This window comes from Rhinatrema bivittatum, chromosome 5 (genome assembly GCF_901001135.1).
Source record: "Rhinatrema bivittatum chromosome 5, aRhiBiv1.1, whole genome shotgun sequence".
Taxonomy (NCBI): Eukaryota; Metazoa; Chordata; class Amphibia; order Gymnophiona; family Rhinatrematidae; genus Rhinatrema; species Rhinatrema bivittatum.
The window spans coordinates 250,528,453-250,553,616 of NC_042619.1; the positions used below are offsets into that span (position 1 = coordinate 250,528,453).

Consider the following 25,164-nt stretch of genomic DNA (forward strand, 5'->3'; position numbering starts at 1 on the left):
CCCTCACTTCCAGAGGAACAGACACTACAAAGCATGGTCACATTAAGCTGACTGCGTCGTGAGCTACAAACCCGACAAGCTCTGCCACAATTAGAAGGCAGTATGGCGCCATCGAGCCTACTACGTGGGCACACGCACACAAGCCGAGTGCTGGAGAAAATCCTGCAACGATCTTGGTCTCCACTTCTGATGAGCCCCGGATTCCCCAGCTTCGTTGGGAATGCAAACACAAACTTCTCACCCCACAGCAATCATTGCCCAGCAGCAGTTCGGCCACTTCCTTTTTATTTTTATTTATTTGATTTTAAAGAAGCCACATCATTCGAAGAAAAAACCTACCCCAGAGGAAAAAAGGGTATACTTTCCTGCTGTTAGCCTTCAGCATGGAGTAGAAGTCCTTCGAGGGAAAGAGGGAGCCAGGACCCCTGGCTATCATGTCCCCAGGATGTTGCAGTCAGAAACAGTCCAAGGATTACCAACCCCCCACTTGCCCAGCTCCACCTGAGGGATGGTCCTTGAAGGCACCTAACACCTCAGGGAGCACTCCAAGCTGATTTCTGGCTCTAGAAAATACTCTCTTTCCTATTCTACATTTTTTTTAAACTACTCTTTCAGACTGCAGGTTTGCACCTCTACCATCTGCTGGAGACAGAGAAATACTGAGGAACTACAGGTGGCACTCTCAGTTATGTAGCAGTGCATCAAAGTTTATGTTCTCTGTCTCTATCCGCTGCTAGGGACCCACTTATCTGGACTGATCTGGGGTACAAACAGGAACCTGGTCATCAATGCATTCACATCCCACTACTGCCTTGACACAGCAGCATCGGGGGACAGTGCAATTGGAACTACAATCCTAAAACTTGTCACATCATAATCCTAGCTGCTTGTCCACGGAGGAGCTCGGACTGCAAAACATAAAAAAAAAAAAAAAAAAGCAACAAGAATTGATACAAAAAGAAAATTGGTTCTTACCTGCTAATGTTTGCTCCTGTAGTATGACAGATCGGTCCAGACTCTTGGGTTTTGCATCCCTGTCAGCAGATGGAGACAGAGTTTCACTGACACTGTACTTAACCTAGTGTACCATCTGCGGTCCCTCAGTACTGACCTTTACCAAAGCCAAGATGAGATTACACAGCCAAACTTTAACCTCCAACCCCACTCCCAACGAACAGGAGGCTGGTGACATAAAAACTGAAAACTCTATTGCACAATCTGTTCCTAAAAAGGATATAGAAAAAACCAGCATGACAACCAACAACTGTGCAATCATACAAACAACAGAACGAGCAGAAGACTCTCCTCATCATACACTGGCTAGGTCTCTGGACTGATCTGTGGTACTACAGGAACAAAAATTAGCAGGTAAGAACCAATTTTCCTTTCCCCGTACATATCCAGATCAGTCCAAACTTCTGGGATGCACCTAAGCACCACTAAACTGGGTGGGACCCCGCAAGTCCTGCTCGCAGGACACTCGCAAAAACCCCTGGGTGTCAAAGCCCTGACAACCAAGCGATAGTGTCTGGAAAACGTGTGCTGCGACTTCCAAATAGCTGCCGTGCAAATCTCCGGAGGAGACACCTGCTGCACCTCGGCCCAAGAGGTCGCCTGAGTGAGTGTCGAGTGTCCCCTCAACCCTTCAGGCACCAAATGACCCGTAGATATATATGTCGAAGCAATTGCTTCCTTAAGCCAGGATGCAATCGTAGCTTTAGTCACTTGCCACCCCTTCTTTGGCCCACTCTAGAGAATGAAAAGGTGGTCTGATCTATGAAAATCATTTGTAACTTTTAGATATCGCAACAATGCCCTCTTCACATCCAACAGCATAAGTTTCCTTACATGAGGCCCAGAGGAATCCAAATCCGGAAACGCTGGAAGCTCCAGCAATTAACATGAAAAGATGAGACCACTTTGGGCAGGTAGCAAGGCACCGTATGCAACAAAAGCCCAGACTCTAAGATCTGCAGAAAGGGATCCTGACACGACAGAGCCTGGATCTCCGAAATCCTTCTGGCTGAACATATAACTACCAGGAAGACCACCTTCAGAGTCAAGTCCTTCAAAGTTGCCCTTCTGAGTGGCTTGAATGGAGCCTCACACAAACCTTTAAGTACCAGATTAAGATTCCAGGACGGACATGCCTTCCTCACCAGAAGCTGAAAATTCTTTGCTCCTCATAGGAAACGTATGACATCCAGAAGCGCCAACAGAGCATGGCCCTGCAAACTACCTTGTAGACAGCTCAAAGCTGCTACTTGCACCCTAAAAGAGTTATAAGCCAGCCCCTTGATCAATCCCTCTTGAAGAAAAGAAAAAACATGTGGTACTGAAGCCTGCAGAAATTGCATTCCATTGGCCATACACCGGGATTCAAAGACTTTCCAAATGTCCACATATGCTGCATATGTGGAAGAATGCCTGGCCTGCAACAATGTGGTAATGACTGGGTCAGAATATCCCCTCTTTCGCAGCCTTGGCCCTGTTTATGAGATCTGTGAACTATGGTCGACGTGGCCACTCTGGAGCCACCAGAATCATGTCACCTGGATATTTCTCTATCCGCCATATCACCTTGCCCACCAGTGGCCATGGAAGAAACATATAAATCAGAACTCCTTTGGGCCAAGGTAAGACCAGAGCATCGACACCCTCTGCCCCATACTCTCTTCACCTGCTGAAAAAACGTGAGGCCTTGGCGTTCACCCTGGTGGTCATTAAGTCCAGATGAGGAAACCTCCATCTGTCGTGAATTAGATCCATAGCACTCACGGACAACTCCCACTCTCCGGGGTCCAATGTCCTCCAACTTAAAAAGTCCACCTGAACATTGTCTACTCCGGCAATGTGAGAGGCCGCTATCCACTCCAAATGCTGTTCTGCCCAAAGAATAAACTCCTGAACTTCCTGTGCCACTCCCCGTCTCTTAGTACCCCCTTGTTGGATGATGTAAGCCACAGTCATCGCGTTGTCTGACAAGACTCTGATCAGACACCCGCTCAATAATGGCAGAATGGCAAGTAAAGCGCATTTGACTGTTCTCATCTCTAATCGACTGATAGACCAAACAGCCTCTTTCTTCAACCACGAGCCCTGGCAATCCTGGCATACCGCTCCCCAGCTCGAAAGGCTGGGATTGGTGATAACCAACACCCAATCTGAAACCTTCAGCTCCACACCACGTTCCAGATTGGCACGCAGAAGCCACCAAAAGAGGCTCTCCTGCCTTCCCCTTCGAGCCTGAGGAAGGTGAAACTCCTCCAATAACGGATTCCAATTGAATAGGAGAGCCCTCTGAAGAGGCTGCATGTGAGCTAAAGCTCAAGGGACCAAAGCCAATAGAAGCCATAGAGACCAGGACTTACAAATAGTCCCACGCCCTGAGAGTACCTCCAAATTCAGAAGATGACGAACTTGTCCTCTGCAACTTCGAGAGTTTCTCATCCATCAGGAATTCCTTTTCGTCTTGCGTGTCGAACCGAATCCCTAGTTAGTCCAGGGTCTGGGAGGGGGTGAGATGACTCTTTGCAAAGTTCAATACCTAGCCTAGCGATTGCAATCGTTGCAGCACCTTCTGCACCGACTTCCAACAGAGCTCCTCCGACCTTGCTCGGATTAGCCAGTTGTCCTGCTGCGGATGCACCAGCACATCTTCCTTCCATAAGGCCGCCACCACCACTACTACCATCACCTTGGTAAATGTCCACGGCGCCATTGCCAAACTGAATGGAAGAGCCCGAAACTGGAAATATTCTCCTAGAATCATAAAGCGGAGAAACATCTGGTGCTACTGTCTGATGGCTATATGTAGATAAGCCTCTATCAAATCTGGAGATGCCAGGAACTCCCCTTTTCGCACCGCATGATAACCAACATGCTGAGTCTCCATATGGAAACGTGGCACTTTGCGGGCCACATTCACCCTCTTGAGGGCCAGAACTGGGCGAAAGGACCCCTCTTTCTTTGGCAACACAAAGTAAATGGAGTACCTCACCGCTCATTGCTCTGATGGCGGAACCAGCACTATTGCCCCCAGTTGCCGCAGGCAGTCCACTATACCTTGGACAGCTACGCACTTGGCAAGAGGAGTGCAAGGGACACCATGAAGGCATTTCAAATGGGATGAGCAAATTCTAATGCGTAGCCATCTTTTATTATACTTAAGACCCACTGGTCCATGGTAATTTTGTCCCACTCCTCAAAAAAGAGCATTAGCCACCCTCTAACAGCTAGAATCGAAGAGTGGACCAGACTTGCTTCATTGTGAGGCCTTTGCTGCCCCTGCACTCGCATTGTCCTTGGTCAGTCTCCTGCCACCACGAAAGGACTGAACCCAAGACTGAGATCTTCCAGCGGGCTGCCTTCGAGGCCCACTGGACCCCTTAGCTTGGCAAAATCATCACCTGTCTCTAAACCTAGGACTAGAGGGAAATCCTTCCCATCCTCTAGGTTTATCCTCTAGCAGCTTATGCACCTTCGACTCTCCCAGATGCTTCATAATCTGTTCCAGGTCCTCTCAATAAGAGCTTGCCCTTGAAAGGCAAAGCCTCTAACTGAGCTTTGGACCACACATCTGCTGACCAATTTCTCAACCACAGCAACCTTCTAGCTGATATCTCCAACATCATGATCCTGGAGATGGTTCTTATAAGATCATAAAAGGCATCTGCTCCATAAGCCACAGCAGCCTCCATATCTCCGATTCTCAAAGACCTACATTGGCTGCCAGTGCACTATAGAATCTTATACAAGTCCATCACCATCATCTACAAAGCATTCCATCAACTCTCTCCGCTTAACCTCCAAATACCATTTAAAAAACATACCTCTACCAGACCTATCAGAGAGTCATACAGAGATTCACTACAGGTTCCACCTGCCAAAACCTTTCACCATACAACGCTCAGAGACAGGGCTTTCTCTGCAGCAGGACCTACCTTGTGGAACTCCATCCCACCAGAACTGAGACAGGAACCCTGCCTTCCTACATTCAGAAAAAGACTCAAAACCTGGTTATTTATGAAAGCCTTTCCAGACACAAATTGAACTTTCTCTCAACCAAATCAACTAAGACCTCCCCTCAGGGTAAACATAAACTCTAACAACTCCATAATGTTATTTCTCATTAAATGAGCAGGTTTTTTATGTTGCTTTTATTATATACGGTATATTATATACGGTATATTATATATACGGTATGTTATATATTATATATTATATTTTATTATATTATATAAATTTATTATATACGGTATATTACCTTGTTACTCTTTTTATCACATTGTTAATTTTCTATCGCTTTCCTTACTTTCCAAGTTACTTTATGTCCCTGTTTTATTGTAACTGCTATTTCTTCTTATATCACATGTTAATGTTCTAAGTTTTTCTCCTCTTGTCACACCCTGTTAATTGTAAACCGACATGATGCGACTCCCATCGCGAATGCCGGTATATAAAAAATTAAAATAAATAAATAAATAAATAAAATGCGCTCCACCCACAGACTGTGTCTCCTGTAACTGCTGAACCCAGTGCAAACAGGCCCTCTGCATAAGGATGCTACAACGTCATTGCTCTAAAGTCTTCTTGGTGACTGCTGAAACTGAGGCATCAACCTTGGCAAGAGCTAGGAGCTCCAAGGTCTCCTCTAGCAAAGGGTAAAGCTTGGACATAGCTCTACTGAACCTCAAGCCAGATTCTGGGGTTTTCCACTCCCAATCCACTAGTTTCTTCACAGATCTGTGGAAAGGAAAAGCCTTCGCTGGGCCACGCAACCCATCCAGGACGGGGTCCACACCCTCCAAGTCGGATTTCTTCCCGCAACACCTTGATTCCCAGTTCTTGGACCACCATCGGAATCAAAGGCCAACGTTCATCCCTGCAGAAAAGTCTCATGACCTTGGGCTACAGGCACCTCTGCAGGATCTCCATCCATGGCACCCATATCTGTCAAACCATTTGGCAAAGGCCCTATTCCAGGAGGCTCCCCTAGTGCTGCATAAGGGTCATCAGATTCATTTGTGTCCTCCTGCGTATTCCAGGGTGCTGCAAACCGGCCCACAGTCCTGCAAGCGCCCTTCTGTATGCTGCTTTTCGGAACTGCCCCTTCCCCCGCAGACTGGGACCCAGAGTTTCTGCCCGATCTGCTCCTGCGCTCTACAGCCACCGTTTTTGCCAAATAAGCTTTGTGCATCAAGAGGACAAAATTAGTAGAACAAATCTGGGACTCATCCTCATTCCCCCCAGGGGAAAATCCCCAGGAACTACACTGGCTGAATCCAGAGGGAAATCTTCTTCCTCGGAACTGCTCCTGCCATCAGCAACTTCAGGTACTATAGGAGACAGCACTGGAGGGGATCTCCTTGCTCCACATGCTGCTGCCGAAGGTCTTGCTGCCTTAGACAAAATGGCTGCCACCCCCACGTTGAAAATCCCCTCACTCGCTGAAGGCATGGAGACCTGAGACACCACGCAGATTGGGACCCAGGAGGAGAGACCCTCAAAGAGCCTTCGTCCCCCTTAACACATATGGAGCATAAACCCTGCCTGTTTAGTTTACCGCTCGATCCCCTCAGGCGCGACAAGAAGTGCTGCACACCATGCCAGTGGCCTCGAGAAGCATGCACCAGTGAGTTGGGCCACACAGTGGGAAAACGCTTACTTCCACCGGGGAACTCACTGGACAGCCGCCACAAGCTTCTGCCTCTGGCCCTCAATTACTTGTCAAGCCGCAGCCACAGGATGAAAGGGTAGACTCTGCTACTGGCTTTCTTTTTTCTTTTTTTTAATTTAAACTTTAAGCACTAGCACTTGCAAACAAGAAAAAGGAATACTTCCCTGCCGCTCCAGTTTGCAGATGCAGAGCCGTCAGCCGGGCCACCGCTACCTCATGGGGGGATGAAGGTCATGGATCACCAGATTTCCACCAGATGTCCACCCCACAGCGGATGAGCCCTGGTTTTGAGGCTCATCCGCCTCAAAACCAGGGGGGATGGCCCCACCAGGACCTCACAAACCCCTGGGAGGATAAAGAAATTCTCTCTATTTCTCTTTTTCTTTTTTTTTTTCAGATATCTCCAGACTGCAGGTTTTGCAACATCAACCATCCACTGGAGACAGAAAAATACTGAGAGACTGCAAGTGGAACACTAGGTTAAGTACAGTGTCAGTGAAACTTTGTTTGTCTCCATCTGCTGGTAGGGATACAAACCAGGAGTCTGGACTGATCTGGGTACATACAGGGAATATAACAGTCTACAGCAGCCTCAGCTTGGGACTCCACAGCCTACTTATCGACAGAAAACTGTGTTTTCTGTAGATAGCAGGATGAATAAGCCATGCGACACCCGCCCTCCTCCCTGCACAGCAACTTATACCAGGAATTCAACTAGTTTTGTTATAGAATAAAGAGAGTTCTGGAACGGGTGTTTGCGTGGGAAGTCCTGTACATGCTCAGTACATCAAAAACTTAATTTTGTTTACCCCAACCCCCCCAAACACACACAACCAGCACATATTCCATCAATAACATAAAGGACAATAATAATCCATACAGCATCACCCACATTGAACACACTCTGGTTGGCTCCTGCTATAAAAGAATACTAAATAGCAAAACATTTTTTTTTTATTAAGCTTTTTCATTACAACCACAAAGTAAAAATACTTTGTAACAGAAATTTTTGGAGTATATTACAAGGAAACAATTATTTTCAAAGTTATCATTTCAAAAACAACATTTTCAAACTCTCCATCATCATAGAGGAAATTGGGGAGGGGAGAATGGGGAAAAAAGGAGAACAATAATACCCCTATATAAAGAAAAAGAAAAAGAAAAAATAGCAACCTGTAACTTAATTATGCATTTGCATGGGTATCGCAAAAGAAAACTTGCACCAAGAGAAATAATTGCAGATCTCATATTCAGAAATGCCTTTCGGCGTATCTGGGTGGTCTTAGCTAAGTCTGGATAGACTCGGACTAAGCCCCCCCCCCCCCCCAGATATGGAATATTTATAACACTTGAAATAAGAACACATAACAAGGTTTAAATCTTGCTCCAAATAAAAGTAAACTAACAGAGTTAATCTGCCAGTATCTTCCACTGAGGAATTCTCTAAATATTCAGTTAAGTTGGAGAGATTTCCTTCTATATTAGGCTGTGGTGAATTTTGCTTCTGAGAGAGGAAAACAATCTTCTTAGTAGCAGGAACCAAATCCGGGGAAATTTTTAATATCTCACCCAGATATTTTTTAAAGGCAATCAAAGGCAGTTCACCATGCACCTTTGGGAAATTTAGCAGCCGCAGATTTAAATGTCGAAGGGAATTTTCCAAAAATTCCAACCTCCTAACAGAGGATAAACGGTCCCGAATAATAGCTGCATTAGTGTCTTTTAGATTTTTAACATCTTCCTCCAACTTCTGAATAGAGTTAAAGTGATCTAAAAGGATTCGCTGGTGGTCTCGGGCAACCATATCCAATTTTGAAGAAACAGTTTCTAAGCATTGGGTCTGCTCCTTGAAAGTAGTAGACAAACCTGCTATTAAATCCCACAGGGATTCTAGCGTGATAACAGCCGGTCTCAAAATCTCCTGGGGAACCTGACCCACTGTCCCAGCTCCAGCAGCAAACACATTCCCAATAGCTGTAAACGGGAGAGTAGCACCAACACTCACCCTGGGGATCTCCAGCCGCTGGGCAGGGGAAGAGGTCAGCACCCGATCAGGCATAACGCCAACAGCTCTGTCCGACAGAGGCAATCCGATGCGGCTTCCTCTTGGTGCCTCAGTGCAGGCAGCGTCCCCTGAGGAAGAAGCCAACAGCTGCTGTCGTGGGTCAGGAGGGCTCAGCGATATTTCCCCAGGTGAAAACAGGGCTCCTCTCTGTTTCACCAGCGGGGTTAACAGCCCTCGGTTCTGTAGTGGGGATCGCAAACTCACAAATCAATCGCTGGTCAGTGGGGAGGTTAGGTTCAGACAGAAAAACTCTAACCATCCCCTTCCTTTTATGCGGGCATGACGATAAAGAAATCCAAAAAAACGATAAATCCAAAGATTCTCGAGGAGATTGCTGAGCAGCGAGGAGTAGCGTTCTCTCAGGCGGCCATCTTGGTTCCGCCCCCCCCCCCCCTCCTTTTTGTTTTATTAATACTTTATAGCGCTCAATTTACCCTCCACATACGCTGCAGAAAAAGAGTCCATGGAGAGCAAAAAAGGTTTCTTCCACTAGAAAGCAATGTCACAGCACGCTGCAAGAAAACACCGAAGGAGCAAAGCCATCACTATAGAAGGGTCATCCGGATGCGGCATTCCCAGCAAGCAAGCACATTTGTGGTTCCCACTTCATATTTCCAGTAGTTATAGCATTAATAAACTCTCCCACATTATCCCAGTACTGATTATAAAAGGTGCCTTCCTGAGGGCACCTGTGCCAACATAGACTGCTCACAAAGGGATACATTTTATGTAGCTTAGAAGTAAGATACCATTTAAAAAGTACTTTATACCATTTTCTACTAATTACCTGAGATAGACTTTACAATTTTAAGAAAGCAAAATTCCCATTCTTTCACATCTAATTCAAACCTCAAATCTCATTCCTAAGCCAACATATGTTTAGGTTTTTGAGATAGCTGAAGGCTTAATAAAGAATACAACTTGGAGATAAGGCCTCTATTTCTAGGAGGCTTGATACCCAGAGTTTCAAATACGGTAGAATTTTTAGGTAGATCTTTTTTAATTCCCCCTCCTTCAAAAAAAAATGCTTCAGTTGCAAAAAGGAAAATCTCTCTCTTATAAATGAAATGTCTTCTTAAGAGTTTCAAAAGGAGGGCATGCCTTGAACCACCCCCCCTCCCCCCTCCAAGCCTTCCCCATAAAACAAAGCCCCACGGATTCCCAATTTTTATCCCCCCTCTCTGCACCTGGCAAAAATTCACCATTAAATCGAACTAGTGAGAAATAAACATATTCACGGTCTCCTATTATAGCCATTTCTTTCATAAATCCCACGTTCTGCTAGTCAATGTAGTAAAAGAATTCGTTGGTGTCCCTGGGCATTGGAGTCTCTTATGTAAGCCGAAATAATATTCGAAAGGGAGCACTCCTAAAAAGTACTCACTGCTTAGTCCTCCTAAAGAACCAATCAAATAGAAGCCTCAATTGGGCTGCCATATAATAGCACCAAAGTTTAGGAACTGCCAGCTGAATATAGCTGGCTAACTTTAGACCAGCCCAACGGCGCGGCCAGAGTTAACGGGACAGGTTAACTGGCTAACTTCGAATATCAAAGTTAGCCGATTAACTTATCCTGCTAACTTCATTCCTCCTTGGAGCGCCTCTTACCTGTCCCGAAACGCCCCCAATTTATCCGGCTAGAATATAGCTGCATAACACTTTTAATATCACGATTTACAGGGAACACGATTTAGACATTTAGACAGAAAACATTTCAATTATCCCTCTAAAAGGCTTTTGGATACAGGTCCCTTAATGACTAAATTCAGCAGAGAGATTGGTCGATAGGAACCACACAATACGTCTCTTTCCTCTTTCGGAATAACAGTGGAGGGAGGCCAAAAAACCCTCATTTAACAAGGAATTAAATAGTTACACCAGCATCCACACAACCTTGTTCCCAAATCTTTTGTAAAATTTGGTCAAAACTCCATGTAAATCCAGAGATTAAGTTGTCCCCCGGGGGATAATTCTGGAAGAATTACAGTACTTAGATACTCATCAGCAGAGTATCATTAACAGAGACATCTTTCTTAATTATGATAAAACTGGGCAAAATGTTTCCTAATCTTAGTAGTCAAATAAAAAAGAGCCAGTCATATCTTTAATATATAAAAATAGAATTCCAAAAGAACAAAAAGGACTCAGAACTAGAAAATGATTCGATCAAAGGCTATCGCCGTGTGTTGAAGGACAATTATTATATATAGAAAATTATTTATAGAAAATTTCAAAGTTAACAGCCTTCTTGCTTTATTACCATATTCAAAATAAGATATTAATCAGAGTCAATTTCTGGGAGTCTTTTCTACATAAAGTGATTTTAACTTTCTTTGTTCCACCTCTAATTTCCTCAGGATAGAGGGATCATTACCCTTCTTATGGAGACCTCCTAGGGAATGAATATATTCCTGTATTTTAATACAACTTTCCTCCTTTTCCTTGTTACCATCCAAGCTATCAGTTTACCTTGCATGACAGTTCTGAGGGCTAATATCATCTTTAATATTAAACTGAAAATATTCTTGCATATCAGTCTCCAGGCAATGACAAATTTCTTCACCATCTAATAAACTATCATTCACCCTCCAAATCTCCCGGAATCGAGGTCTATAAGAGCAACTGATCCAACTGGGGCCATGCTCAGACCAGGTTATATTCTCAATTTTGGCCTTTGAATTCAAACCCCCCCCCCCCTCAAAAACAAAGATATTTATCCACCAAAAAAAATCAATTCTAGAATATATCTTATGGGGCTTAGAAATAAAAAGCAATCTCAGATAGACATATGTAAAATTCTCCACATATCAATTAAACCCAAAACTGAAATCAGATGTCCCAATTTTTCTCAGACTTGGAGGACATAATTGTCCCCATAGAACTGTCCAAAGAAAGTGCCCCCTTAAAATCACCTGTCCCTCTAAACAGTTCCCAAAATATTTAATAACTTGTACAAAGCACCCTGATCACAACCAGTGGTATAAATGTTAACTTTTGTGTAAATCACTGAATGAAGTTTCATCTTAATTAAAAAAATATCTACCTAGCATATCTCTTCACACCTCAAAAATATCAGCCATCAAATCCTTCAAAATTAAAATCCCCACCCCACTGTATTTATTTCCCTTTTAAAAACAGAAAGCATAAAACAATGTGATCTGTTCCTCGACAAATGTTCATCTTTTCTCCTCAAGTGAGCTTCTTGAATTAAAATCACAGAAGCTTTCAGGCCTTTAGCTTCCTGAAATAACATTTGCCTTTTCATCGGGGTATTCAAACCCTTGACGTCCAATTATCATCCAAAAAGCAGCCATATGAAATCCCAAAACAAAATGAGATAGCTATGCAAAAAAAAAAATTAATATAGGGTGAACATACACACTCACTAAAAAATGTGGGCCTCCTTTTCTTCTAAGTCTGATGCCTTCTGCCTTTCACTTTCTTTCTGTATCCCCCTCCTCCTCCTCCTCTCCACCTCCAAGACCATCATCCCAGTAGTAGTGGAATCCTCCCTCCATTGCCAGTGGCTGTAGGTCCTCACGTTCGCCCCCCTGCAGCCCACTCTTCCTGCTGGCCCTCCATTAAAGTGCTGGCTTTGAATTTCTGCCACTGGTATAGTGATCATACTCACTGCAGAAGCAGGGAGTGGGTCACAGAACCATGTGTCACTATAGCCATGACGGTGCCGGACACAGTGATTGGTATATGTGATATGCTGAGCACTAAATAGTCAGTAAAGAGAAAAGAATAAGGGTTGATAGGGGTGTACAGGACTTGCCCACACCATGGCTGGCACACTGACCTCTTCCTCAGACTTCACATGCTCCTGTAATTCTTCCTCCTTTTCCACCTCTGGTTTCTTGCCCTCTGCTGTTGCCTCCTGCACCTCTGGCAGACTCAGCAAACCCTTGTAAATCTTATAACCAAAATCTCGTTGCAACATCTCCTGAAAGAATTCCACTAGAACAGAAACCTAAGGACAACAAGAGGAGCAGTCAGCAACAGACAAAGGGAGCCAAAGGGAAACTAGATCGGAGGCATAGGGGATTTGGGGGTGCTTTAGCACAGCTCAGCTGATCCTCAGGAGACCCCCAGAATCCAAGCTCAGCTAGTCCTGTCGCAGAATGATCCCTACCTCGAAGGAGAGCCTCTCCTTCTGTTTCCTGTACTCCAACATGGCCCAGAGGGACATGAGAGTGCAGCTGAAGCCTTGCCGTGGGCGGGCAAAAATCGAGGGATAGCCAATGGCTGTCACATTCTCCTCCTCCGGGTTCTCAACTTCATGCTGAAAATTAGTAAAAAAAAAAAATCAAGGCTCATTTCCTGTTTGCGACTTTGTAATTGTAAAGCGCATTGGCCAAGCGTACAAAATGCAACAAAACCCAGCTAAATTATCAGAACAAAGACCTGTCTAAATGCAGGCATATGCATGACACGGAGAAACCTGGAAATGAAGAGAGAATAATACTATATAAAACATATGGCTTCCATTTTTGGGCTTCCTTGAAAAGAAAAAAAACCAAAGGACAAAAGCCCCGCCCTCAAATTTCTCCCCACCCCCCACTCCACTCTCCGCCCGAATACAGCACCCAGTGGAGCTGCTGACACGCTCTTTATGCTTTTCTTCCCCTTTCTCTCAGTATCCTGCACCTTTATCCCTTTTTCTAGTATTAGGCTGCTTCTTATAGCAGTGAAAGGTTAAGTCTACACTTCGGTTACTGTTAGACAATTCTTCATTACTAGTCTGCCGCAGTGGCTGCATACGCATTCATGCAGAAATGGGCGGGGCCGGCTTATGTAGCCCCCAGGCTATTATTCCGGCTGCTCTTATTTATCATTTTCTATATCAATTGCAACTCCTCACTGAAAAGTATTAAAATGTATGTGGCAACACCCCCTCCCCTCCCCCCCCCCCCCCCCCCCCCGCCAAAAAAAAATTCCAGCAGCACAATGAAAAGGAGACTGGACACATTCCAGCACCCCCCCCCCCCCCCCCCCCCCCCCCCCAGGATCTTATCTACAGATCAACCCCACCTGCTCTGGAGCTATTTTCTAATGAGTGGGGCAACTTGCTGGAAGTCTCCCGACACCCCCCCCCCCGCGTGAGTGTCTGCTTGCCTTTTCTGCTTCCTCCTCCTTCAGCGACGGCGATGAGGCGGAGGGCGGCGATTCTGCCTCTTTGCTGCCCGCTTTCTGCTGACACAGGGCTTCCCATTCCACGAGGGAGGGCATACAAGACCACAGGTCCGGGAGGAACACCGCCGCCTTCGTTACACGCTGCGATGTCCCAGGGCACACGTACCGGAAGTCAGCAAAACGGTACCTGGTGGAGCAGTGCAAAGGTAAACGTAGGGTAACGACGACTCTGGGGCTGCAGCCCTGTAAAAGATATCACTGCCCTATCCCGCTAGGCGCACAGAATGCTATTTCCATGGTACAGCCTACAGCCCCAGGGCTCAGTACTGGCTCAGGTATTATCCATGATTCTGGCTCCACACCCTTTGGTCCGTCAGTACTCTTTCTTTTACCCTTTTGTAAAATCCCATCTTCACATATATATATATATATATGCCACCACCCCTCTTGTTTTGTTCTCCCCCTGTAAATTAATTATCAGGATTTGGCTATGTTTAAGCAAAGTTCAGTTACCATGGTGACGGCAAAGGCAATCCAAAAATAGAGACTGGAATCAACGGAAATAAAATGGAAAATAAATCAGCTAATATGTATCTTCAACAGAACATTAAGTGTTCTCCATCCAAGTGGCTGCACCCATTCTCTATCCCAAAAGCTGATGGCTTGGTGCAATGCACAGACCCGCCGGGACAGTACTCCTAGGGCAAAAGTGACCTATGCAAGAACAGGGGCTGCTGAGGGAGAGGCTGGGCAAGCAGCGGCCACTGAGCAAGGGGGTGGGATGCAAAGGTTGGAGACAGAAAGAGAGAGAGGGGGAGGGAGGGAGCAAGGGCAGAAGGAGGAAGGAAAGCAATAGGGGTAGGAGTGGGAAAGCAGCAGTCACTGAGCGAAGGGTGGAAGGAAATAAAATAGCAGATGCCGGCAAAGACCATTTAACCATCTAATCTGCATTGCTCTAACTTTGATCTTCACCCATCATCCTCTTCCTTAAGATCCCCCAGCTGTCAGTTGTAAAAAAGGTGTCTGCCTGCAGGGGGTTGCTTTCCAGGCTTTTTGATACAAGCTGAGCATTATAACCAAACTGTCCTAGAGTCCAGGCTAGGCAATGCCCCACTACTCCATATCAGACCAGTGAGGCAGCTTGTGCTGCTCTAACTGGCCACCTTTTGCTGGGAAGTTAATAGCCCACTGCCTCTCCCACGTTGGATCCTGTATCGTTTTGGGTAGATGTGCTCCCCTACCTAATCCAAGATCTAGACCCCTTCCTTCCCCCAAATAAATATTTTTTAACCCACGTCCCTTCTCTTGCCATCCTCTGAGTCTGGCGCACATTCACTTTGAATTCTGTCACAGTGCTGCTTTCTACCACCTCTCTCTCGGGAGACTATTCCAGGCATCTGGAACCCTCTCAGTAATCTTTAAGATTTTATGCACCAACTTACCGGAAAAAAAGGGTGTACAACCTAACCAGTAAAGGTACAATCAGCAAAGAAGTATTTGCTCAGAGCCTTCCTCCTTCATATCAAATATTTCTTTTTCTATGGAAACTGCCACCTTCTAGCGTGCTGATGAAGCTTTCTATATATAACCTACCCCACCCTTTCATTCACTAGCTTCCACTGTGTCCCCAGTGTATTGGGTCCTACTCCTCCCCTTTTTTCTCTATTCTACTCTGAAGAGATCACATCTTGCACTGGTCACTACCACAATCTATTTCCCACTACATCAAGACTCAGTGATTGCAGTGTCTCCCAGATCCACCCTCTGCCACAGTTCCTCTAGGTCTGTAATTCTGTTGACAAAACTTCAAGCATTTGCCCTGAAGACTCTCCAAGATACTCAATGCCTTCTCTCTTCTTCTGCTGCTGCTCTTCTTCTTTCTTGTTGCTGTCTTATTGGCTCTCTCTTCTCCATCCTTCCCTGCTGCCTCCCTTATACTGCTATTACATGGCATTTTCATCCCTCCCCACAGCTAATCCTCTCTACCTTATATGTTTATATAGATAAAGTTTCTGCCTTCCCCAAGTCTAGTTTAAATTTAAGATGATGGCCGAGGATTGCACTCACCAGTTAGTGCAGCGACTCAAATCTATTCCGGTCAGGGCCTTAGTGCAACGTATGGCTGTTCGGATCAACACCAGGGGATCCCGCTCAGGGTCTGCTCCATCCAGGGAAGAGGACCATTCCCCCCCAATGGCTACAGCTTCTTCCCCTTTCCTTCCTAGCAAGAACTAAATAAGGAAAATCAACATACAGGCATAAAACATCTCAAACAGCTAAGAGACAAATGAAACACGGACCAGGAGACAGTGCAACATCCAATTCACAAATGCTCACAAGGTGCACAGAAAGAGCCTCCAAGATTCCAGCAACACTATGAGTCAGGGAGCCAAGATACATACACACATGGAAACATTACTGGCTACAGTACATGGGGCACGGTGTTGAGTAAAGGTTTAGCATGTTCACATATCCATGACATCCCTAGCTTTCCTATATCTCCAACATACCTACCTTTCCTCATGGAAGCTCCATCTCCCAAAAATCACAGATAACCAGAGCACTCTCGCTGCAGAGCTCCCTCCTCCCTAACAGTATCTCTAGACACTGGCCCTGAAGGGCCTCCCCTAATCCAATAAGATACTCTGCTGAGTCCTGATAAGCCCCACCTCTACCCAAGTGCCATCAAGACACTGGCTCTGCAAAATCCCCCTCCATAGTATCTACATGATATGGCCCTAAAATGCCCACTCCATCTCCCACAGGATCCTCTGGGACTGGCTCTGTCTAATCCTTATGCCCCCTCACAGTCCAGTGTCCCTACACAAAGGATCCTGAAACATGCACATTGGCATTCCCCATAAACAGCTCTTACCCAATGCCCGCAAACACTAGCATCGCAGAATCTCTGCCTTCACAATTGCCTCAGAGTTCCTCCCACTTGTCCTTCCCCTAACCCCCACAGAATTCTGAAACACTGAATCCAGCCCCCTCTCCCCCCCACCCCAGGGAACATGCAGGGTCACACCTTGATCTGCTTGCTTGGATGCTCCAAGTTCTCATTCCAACCATCAGGATCCTCAATGTACAACAAACAATTTCGATAAAATTCTTCCAAACCTGGAGCGGAGACTAACAAGACCTAAAAAGAGAGCCAGAGAGAAGCCATATACATGGTAATTCACACATGTACATACATGCAGTGAGATACTGACTCATACAAACATACATACATGGCAATGCATGCATTTAAGGGGCAATATATGTGCATAAACAAACATGGCAATACATGTGTAATCTCATATACATGCATACAGAAAGAAAAATTGGTTCTTACCTGCTAATTTTTGTTCCTGGAATATCACAGAACAGTCCAGACTCTTGGGTTTTGCCTCTCTGCCAGCAGATGAAGACAGAGAAGAAAAGCTTTACTGTCACTGCCGCTTAACCCAGTGTGTCACCTGCAGTTCCTCAGCTTGGCCTGTACATAAGCAATGATAAGAATATTTGTAACAATAACCGAGGCTCTTAACTGCACTCAACAAGCAACAGGAAGGTAGAGCCTCTATCGAAAATTCGTCCAAACAACTAAGCAGAACATCATATAACATCACAAACTATACTGCCATTTCGAGCAGGCTTTATTGAATGAGTGAGGTTCTGGACTGATCTGATATTCTAGGAACAAAAATTAGCAGCTAAGAACCAATTTTCCTTTCCTGTTTATATCCCAGATCAGTCCAGACTCCTGGAATGTACCCAAGCTACCCTATGTTGTGTGGGAATGTGATAGCCCCGCTCGCATTCACTCTCTCCAAGACTGGTGGAGTCCAGATGTCGAATATCCAATCTCTAATGTCTGGCAAAAGTCTGTAAGGCTTCCAAGTAGCCGCCCAATAGATTTCCTGTGGTGAAAACACCAGCTAACACTCGGCCCATGGAGGTCGTCTGCGCCCAAGTCAAGTGAGCCCTTAGACCCTCCGGTACCGGACGACCTCAGCAAATGTACACCAAGTCAATCACATTCTACAGCCAGCAAGCAATAGTAGCCTTGGATGCTTTGCACCCATTCCTTAGTCCATTCTAAAGCACAAAGAGATAAACAGATCTCTGGACACCTCAACAATGCCCACCTCACATCCAAATTAGGAAAAGGCTGGAAGTTCCACTGTTTGACTAAGAAGAAAAGCAGAAACCACGTTCGACAGAAACGAGGGTACTGTTCACAAGGACATCCCATTCTCCGTAAACTGAAGAAAAAGGATCTGTACAAGACAACGCCTGAAGCAACTAAAAAAAACCCCAAAAAAACATATCTAGGTTTAAATCTTTAGAGTCATCCTCCACAATGGCTTGAACGGAGCCTCACACAACACCCTCAGAACCAAATTAAGATTCCACACCTTCTGCACCGGCGGCCACAAGTGTTTCGTCCTTTCAAAGAAATTGAATCATATCTGGATGGGAGGCCAGGGACACTACCTGAATCTTACCCTGAAGACAGCTTAAAGCAGCCACCTGTACCGAAAGGGAATTATAGGCTAGACCCTTCACTAGACCTATTTGCAGAAAGGTCAAGCAATGGTAAATTGAAACCCAAGTAAGCTGAACGTCTTGCTCGATACACGAAGCCTCAAAAATCTTCCACACCCTAATGTAGGTCAAAGATGTGGATGGCAGCCTGGCTTGCAGCAAGGTGGCGATGATGTCTCCATAATAATCCTTTCATCTCAAGTGTCTCCTCTCAAAAGTCAAGCCGTGAGACAGAAGCGATCCGCCTGATCTGAAAATATTGAACCCTGACGTAACAGACTTGGAAGGTGATCTAGCAGTCCAACCACCGCTAAATTTACTAGGTCCACAAACCCTGGCTGACATGACCCCTTCGGAGCCACTAGGATCACTTCACCCTGGATGTTTCTCTATGCGTCGCAGCAATTTTTACCACCACTGGCCATAGGGGAAAGTCATAAAGAAGAATCCCCATGTCACAGAAGTACCAGAGCATCGATTCATTCTGCTCCATAGTCACGCTTGCGAATATAAAACCGCGGTACCTTGGCATTTTGTTTAGATGTCATCAAATCCATGCAGCCAATCCCCACCTGGCCCAAATGAGAAGCGTTCCTTCCTCCAACGGCTCCCAACTTTTGCCTGCTGAGAAAATCCACCTGCATGTTGTCCACCCCAGCTATATGAGACACTGCTAGAACTGCCAGGTGCTGCTCCGCCCAGTGAACCAACTGCCGAGCCTCCTGAGAAACCATCCAACTTTTAGTGCCTCCTTGCCGGATGATATACGCCATTGAATTATTCGCTAGAAGTCACACCGCCCAAACTTGTAACCATAGCAGAAAGGAAAACAAGACTACGCGCACCACCCTCATCTTTTACTAACTGATAAACCATGAGGCCTCCTCCATCAACCATCGGCCTTACGCTGTCTATGCCTGACATACCACACCCCAATCAAACAGGCTGGTGTCGGAATCTGGGATTTCCAATTCTGTCCCCCGTTCCATAGTGACCCAACCAAGCCACTACCTGGACTCCCCCGAGTGGAAAAGGAAATTGAAACTCCTCCTCTAATGAGTTCCAGCAGGAGAGGAGCGTTCTCTGAAAGGGCCTCATATGTGCGAACACCCAGGAAACCAGTTCTAGTGTCGATGCCTTAGAACCCAGGACCTGTAAATACTTCCAAACTCTGGGCACCTTGAGTCGCAACAGGTGGCAAACCTGACTCTGTAGCTTCACCATCCTCTCCTTCGTGAGGAACACCTTACCAATCCTGGTATCAAATTGAGTCCCCCCAGAAATTGCATGGTATGGGATGACATTAGATGGCTCTTCTCTAGGCTCCCTCCCTACCCAGCCCAGTGCCCTCAACCTCTCTAGGACCCATTGTACTACCGGCTGACAGAAGTCCGCCGTCTTCACCCAAATGAACCAGTTGTCCAGATATGGGTATACCAGCAGTCCACCCTTCTGAAGGGTTGCAGCCACTAAGATCTTTGTAAATGTGTGCAGTGCTGTCACCAACCCACAAGGAAGGTCACACGACTGAAAATGGGATATGTAGATAGGCCTCTGTGAGATCTAGTGATGCCAGGAACTCACCCCCTTGCTAAATGCCACAAAGACTGAACGCCACATTTCCATACAAAACCATGGCCCCCTGAGGGCCGCAGTCACCTTTTTAAATCCAAAATTGGACAGAACATTCCCAACTTTTTCGGGGCCATGAAATAAATGGAACACCATTTTCCTTGTACTTCAAGGGAAATCAGTACTATCGTCCTTAGCTGCTGCAAATGGTTCACTGTACTGCGAAATACCACCTGTTTGCCATGGGGAGCACAAGAGGAGACAATGTAGGCTTCCGGCACCCAGTGAGCAAATTCTAATAGTAGCCATTGGTCTACTACACATAAAAGTGGACTAATTGCCCCCCGGATAGCCGGAAGAGAAGACTGGACCAGCCTCGCTTCCTTGCAAAGGCTTAGCTCCCTGGTTCCCCGACCAGGAGTATCTTGGGTCAAATTCTGACCACCTCGAAAGGACTAGGTCCTGTCCGAGCTTTGCCTTTGTACTGCCAAAGGTCATCTGCTCTGTTGATATCTCCAATAGTCTGTAAAACGTGAACAGACCTCAGCTTGTCCTCCTGCTGGACTCTCCCAGATGCTTCACCAGCTGCTCTCAGTCCTCCCTGAACAATAGCTTGTCCTTGAACGGAGAGCTCCTAACTGAGACTTTGACCAAAAATCCAGAGACCAGTTTCTTAGCTATAGCAGCTGCCTGGTCAAAACCACTGACATCATAATTCAGGTTGATGTCCTAATCAAGTCATACAATGTATACGCCACATAGGCTACCGCTGCCTCCAAGCATTTCGCCTTCTTCATGGAGGATGAAGGAGGGATCTCTTTCACTTGTAACTGCTGAACCCAGAGCAAACAAGCTCTCTGCATCAAACTGCTGCATAGCGTTGCCCGGATACCCAAAACAGAAACCTCAAAAAAAAAACAAACTCTTGAGGTGAACTTCCAGCATTTGGTCCCTTGTGGTGAAACCACCAGCCCCATCTTTCAGTGCGGCAGCCCCTGCCACTGGAATGATGGTTTTTTGGGGGTTTTTTGGTCATTGTTGAGACTGAGGCATCTACCTTCAGAAGCATCAAACATTTTGAGTGTCTCCTCCAGTAATGGGTACCACTTTGCCATTGCCCTTCCAACTTTCAGACTGGTCTCCAGAGTGTCCCACACCCTGAAGACCATCTTCTTTATCGACTTGTGGAAGGAAAAGGCTCTTACCGGGATCCACTCCTTCCTGGTCTGGCTCCTCCTGAGGAAGCCTGATGTGAAACAGTTGAAACACTTAAGGACATCTCCTTCGGCCACCGGCACCTACTCCAGATTTGAAATGTCCTGAGTGGACTCTGCCCCCAGCAATTAATCCGTTGATCCAACATTTTCAGAGTCCTCAGACTCCTCTATGTGGCCTCCCTCCTGCCCAGCCACACCGAGCACCCTCCAGGTGTTAGCCATTGCCTTCTGGCTGGTCATCTTGGGCCATTTTGCAGGTCATGCGCCACCTTGCTGCTGACCCTGGATACAAGGCCACTGCTCCCCCGCTGCCTATTCTAGCCAGGTAGGCTCTGTAAAGAAGTACCACAAAATCTGAGTCAAAAGGCCTGAGAATCCCCAGAATCCTCATGCATCCAAGCCTCCTCATCTTCAGAGGTTTCCTGCCTCACTGCAGGACTCTGCATGGCCAGCGATGAGAGGAGAGGGAATCTCTTGTCTGCCCAGGAGCCTCTTGTACTGCTGCAAATGCACTCAAGATGGACACCATTCTTGAGCTCATAGGAAAAGAATCTGCGGTAGCTCCTGACAACCATGATGGCTTTTAATGCACAAAATCGGAGTCAGCACTATTAGGCGCCGAAAATGGAGCATATACTGTGCAAGCTGCACTCTCCCCAAAATGCAAGCGAGCACACAAACCCACACGGATGATGAACGTGTACATTCCCACATGAACAGCAGTCCTTGCCACAATCCTAGGCCAGCACCATATACGACACACCCGTTGCTTGCCATGGCAGTCTTGTCAATGGCAAGACTCCCAGCTACTATTACTCTCACCTGCGTCTGGCATGATCGCTGATCACTCACAGGGCCCGCCAAGGATGAGAATCCCTTTCCAAGCCGCCTGTTAGGATTTCTCTCTCTTTTTTTTTTAAATTTTACAGATAAATCCAAAACAGAGTACTTTGCTGAATGCTGCAGAGCAGCTGCTAGTTCCTGAGGGTTCTCCGGGAGATCGAGGGAACTGGACCACCAGTTAATCAAAACCCCCTCAGTGTCCCGGGACGAGCCACATCAAGGGTCACTAACCTCCTGCTCGTCCACCTCAATCAGGGCGGATGGCCCCCACCAGGGACTCAACAATCTCCTAGGAGGAAACTCCTATTTAGATCTTCATTCCTTTTTTTATTTTAAACTCCAGACTGCAGGTTTTACACCTCTACCATCTTCTGGAGACAGAGAAATACTGAGGGACTGCAGGTGGCACAGTAGGTTAAGTAGCAGTGTCAGTAAAGCTTTTCATCTCTGTCTCTATCTGCTAGCAGGGAGACAAAACACAGGAGTCTGGACTGATCTGGGGTATGAACAGGAAACACAATAATACATACACAGATTGCAGATGCACACAGCAAAGAGAGACAGTGCTATATTCATAGCACAGATACACCCAGAAGAGAGAGCACAAGCACAGAAAGTAAGAGTGCATTAGGGTGAGCAGAAAAAGCACAAGCACAACAAAAAGTGAGCATGCAGACACCCAGATGAATGCATAAGAGCAGATACACCCAATGGAGAGAGAACACAGATGTGTACACATCCAACAGAGAGCAACACAGGTGCAGGCACAGCCCGCAGAGAAGCGTGAGTGCAGAAAAGAATCAGAACACAGACACACAACAGAAAGCACGAGAGCATGCCTGCAGAAATTTCCAGCAAAGCATGTAAATGCAGAAAGAGTATAGACACATCCTGCAAACAGACTGCAATAAAGAGTGAGCACACACACAGAGCAGATGAAGTGCGAATGGAGCAAAGAGCAAGCATGCAGATACACCTAACAAGAGACCATTCTGCAGACATATCTAACAGAAAGAAAGTCAGTGCATCAAAGGGCAAGCATGAAGGTACACAGAGCAGAGAAAATGAAGTGCACCATGAGCATTCCTAAAGATGCATCCAACAGAAAAAGAGACCATGCAAGCAGATCTATCCTACAGACAGTAAGCAAGCACGCAGTTATGAATTTTCTCACCTTTGCACTAAAGGCAGGGTCAGCATCTTGGGGACTCAGTTCTGCTACTCCTGCATCCCCAGCCTCAGGCCCTGCCTCTTCAGCCTCACTTATCTGGATGCGGCAGGGATACTTGAGGGTCAACGGCTGGGATAGTGGGAACGTATCCAAATAACAGAGTCGCACATCAAAGAAATCTTTCGGAATCTGGATGTTGCGATAACGTCTCAGAATTTCAATGGGGTCACAGTATGAGCTGGAACCAGCAAGAGAGAAAGTGTGACTGTAAGAAATGGGCAGGAATCATTGTAAACGCATCCCCTCTCCCCCCCAGATTTGTTATTCCTTACTCTGGGGTCATCATTCATGAATTATGGAGAAGGTCATACTTTATAGGTGCCCCCTGCGCACTCATTCACACCTGTTAGCCCTTTTCTATCTTGGCTCGAGGATATTAAGTTACTCTCATATCTGTCACTCACATTCTGGAAGTGCCTGTTACTGGGCTGTCTGCTTCCCTCTCCAAGTCTATCATGATTTCTAGACCCCCTCCAGGTAGCCAAAAATGAGATCACACGTAAATTGAACTGACATCTACATAATTTTGGTGGCTTACACTGCGTGTACGGTTAACCTCATTTAAAAATTGCAACTTAAAAGAAATAAGCTTTAAGTGTGCAGAAATGGAATATCAGGACAGGACAATGGGGGAGCCACTGGAGGAGGAGAGACCGTGACCCCAGGACAGTGGAGTCGCTGGAGGACAGGGAACAGAGTAATGGCTCAGAAATGAGGAACAGGACAGGGTCGTCGCTTGGAGAGGGGCAGAGTAATGATATGGGGCATGTGGAGGGGGCTGTGCTGTTGGAGAGCAAGGGATAAATAAGCAAAGACCAGTTTTCCCTTTTCAGAGCCTTGTCCTTCATCTCCCTTCCCAAGATTCAAGCGGCGCTCACACCTGGTCAGGGCATGACGTGCGATGGACACTTTGTAGAGCGGGCGTTCATGGCGAGGTTTCTTCACAGCCCCCTGCTGTCCCACTACCTTCTGCTTCCGCTTTTTGGAGTCATAGTCCGTTCCCCTTTGAGAGTCATCACTGCAACCAGAACAGCCTTAGTGACACAAACCCCATTCACTCATACCTCTTTAATCCCCGACAACTTTGCTTAACCTTCAAATCCTTAAATTCTTCCACTCTGTTCATCTCATAAGCCCTGATCAACCCTTCACTCAGCCCCTAACACTGAGCATCCTAATCGTTGCTCACCACATAAATCCTGAACTTCCCCATCACTCAGCCCCAGACTGCCTTCTCTTTCTATGTTAACCATCAAGCAATGAACTGTGCTCCAAAAGTCCTGCCCACCACTCTCACACCCTTAAATCCAGACTCCCATGCCCATCCCCATTCGCACCTAATCTGGGACCACTTCCCCCCAACTCGCTACAAATATAACCCCCATTTAATCTCAAACCCCTCTTAAACACTGACTGTCCCTCAGCAGACTGCCCCCCTAACATTACAATGTCCACACTCGCACCTATGCACATCCCCTTATTACACTGTCCCTTCATATGCAAAGATGTGCCCGTGCACACAGAGGCACACGCACACATTCACACACAGCTCATGGCTGTAACCCGCAAAAGACATTAGTGAAGAATAGGGTTCTCACCGTCTGCCGGAGCCCCTCTGGTTAGAGAACCTCCCGTGGTGGCCGAGCAAACTAGTATGCGAGATTGTCGGGAAGAGGCTGACTGCTACAGAACGAAAAAAACAAAAAAACACATTCAATAACTGCTTATACACCATCTGGAAAGCAGAATCTTTTCTGTCCCATGTTGGCGGGGGGGATGCTATCTCAGGAATCCTCTCCGTTCCATGCTGGGATGCAAGAGTGCTATTCCTGAATTCCTCCCCTCCCTAAGCTCAGTAGCATGCTATCCCCGAGTCCTCTCCGTTCCA

General features: G+C 46.3%; 1 protein-coding gene across 3 annotated transcripts in view; it reads right to left on the reverse strand.

The window, feature by feature from the left end:
* The window catches only part of CCAR2 (cell cycle and apoptosis regulator 2), a 100,499-nt gene that overhangs the window by 33,864 nt on the left and 41,471 nt on the right, over window positions 1-25,164 (reverse strand). For all 3 annotated transcript variants that reach the window (XM_029603782.1, XM_029603785.1, XM_029603783.1), the window contains exons 7-14: window positions 24,875-24,959; window positions 24,157-24,294; window positions 23,220-23,454; window positions 16,909-17,022; window positions 15,948-16,111; window positions 13,863-14,067; window positions 12,880-13,029; window positions 12,547-12,717 (exon numbers count right to left, since the gene is read on the reverse strand). In XM_029603782.1, the coding sequence (XP_029459642.1) occupies window positions 12,547-12,717; window positions 12,880-13,029; window positions 13,863-14,067; window positions 15,948-16,111; window positions 16,909-17,022; window positions 23,220-23,454; window positions 24,157-24,294; window positions 24,875-24,959 (1,262 nt within the window). The remainder of the gene's footprint in view (window positions 1-12,546; window positions 12,718-12,879; window positions 13,030-13,862; window positions 14,068-15,947; window positions 16,112-16,908; window positions 17,023-23,219; window positions 23,455-24,156; window positions 24,295-24,874; window positions 24,960-25,164) is intronic.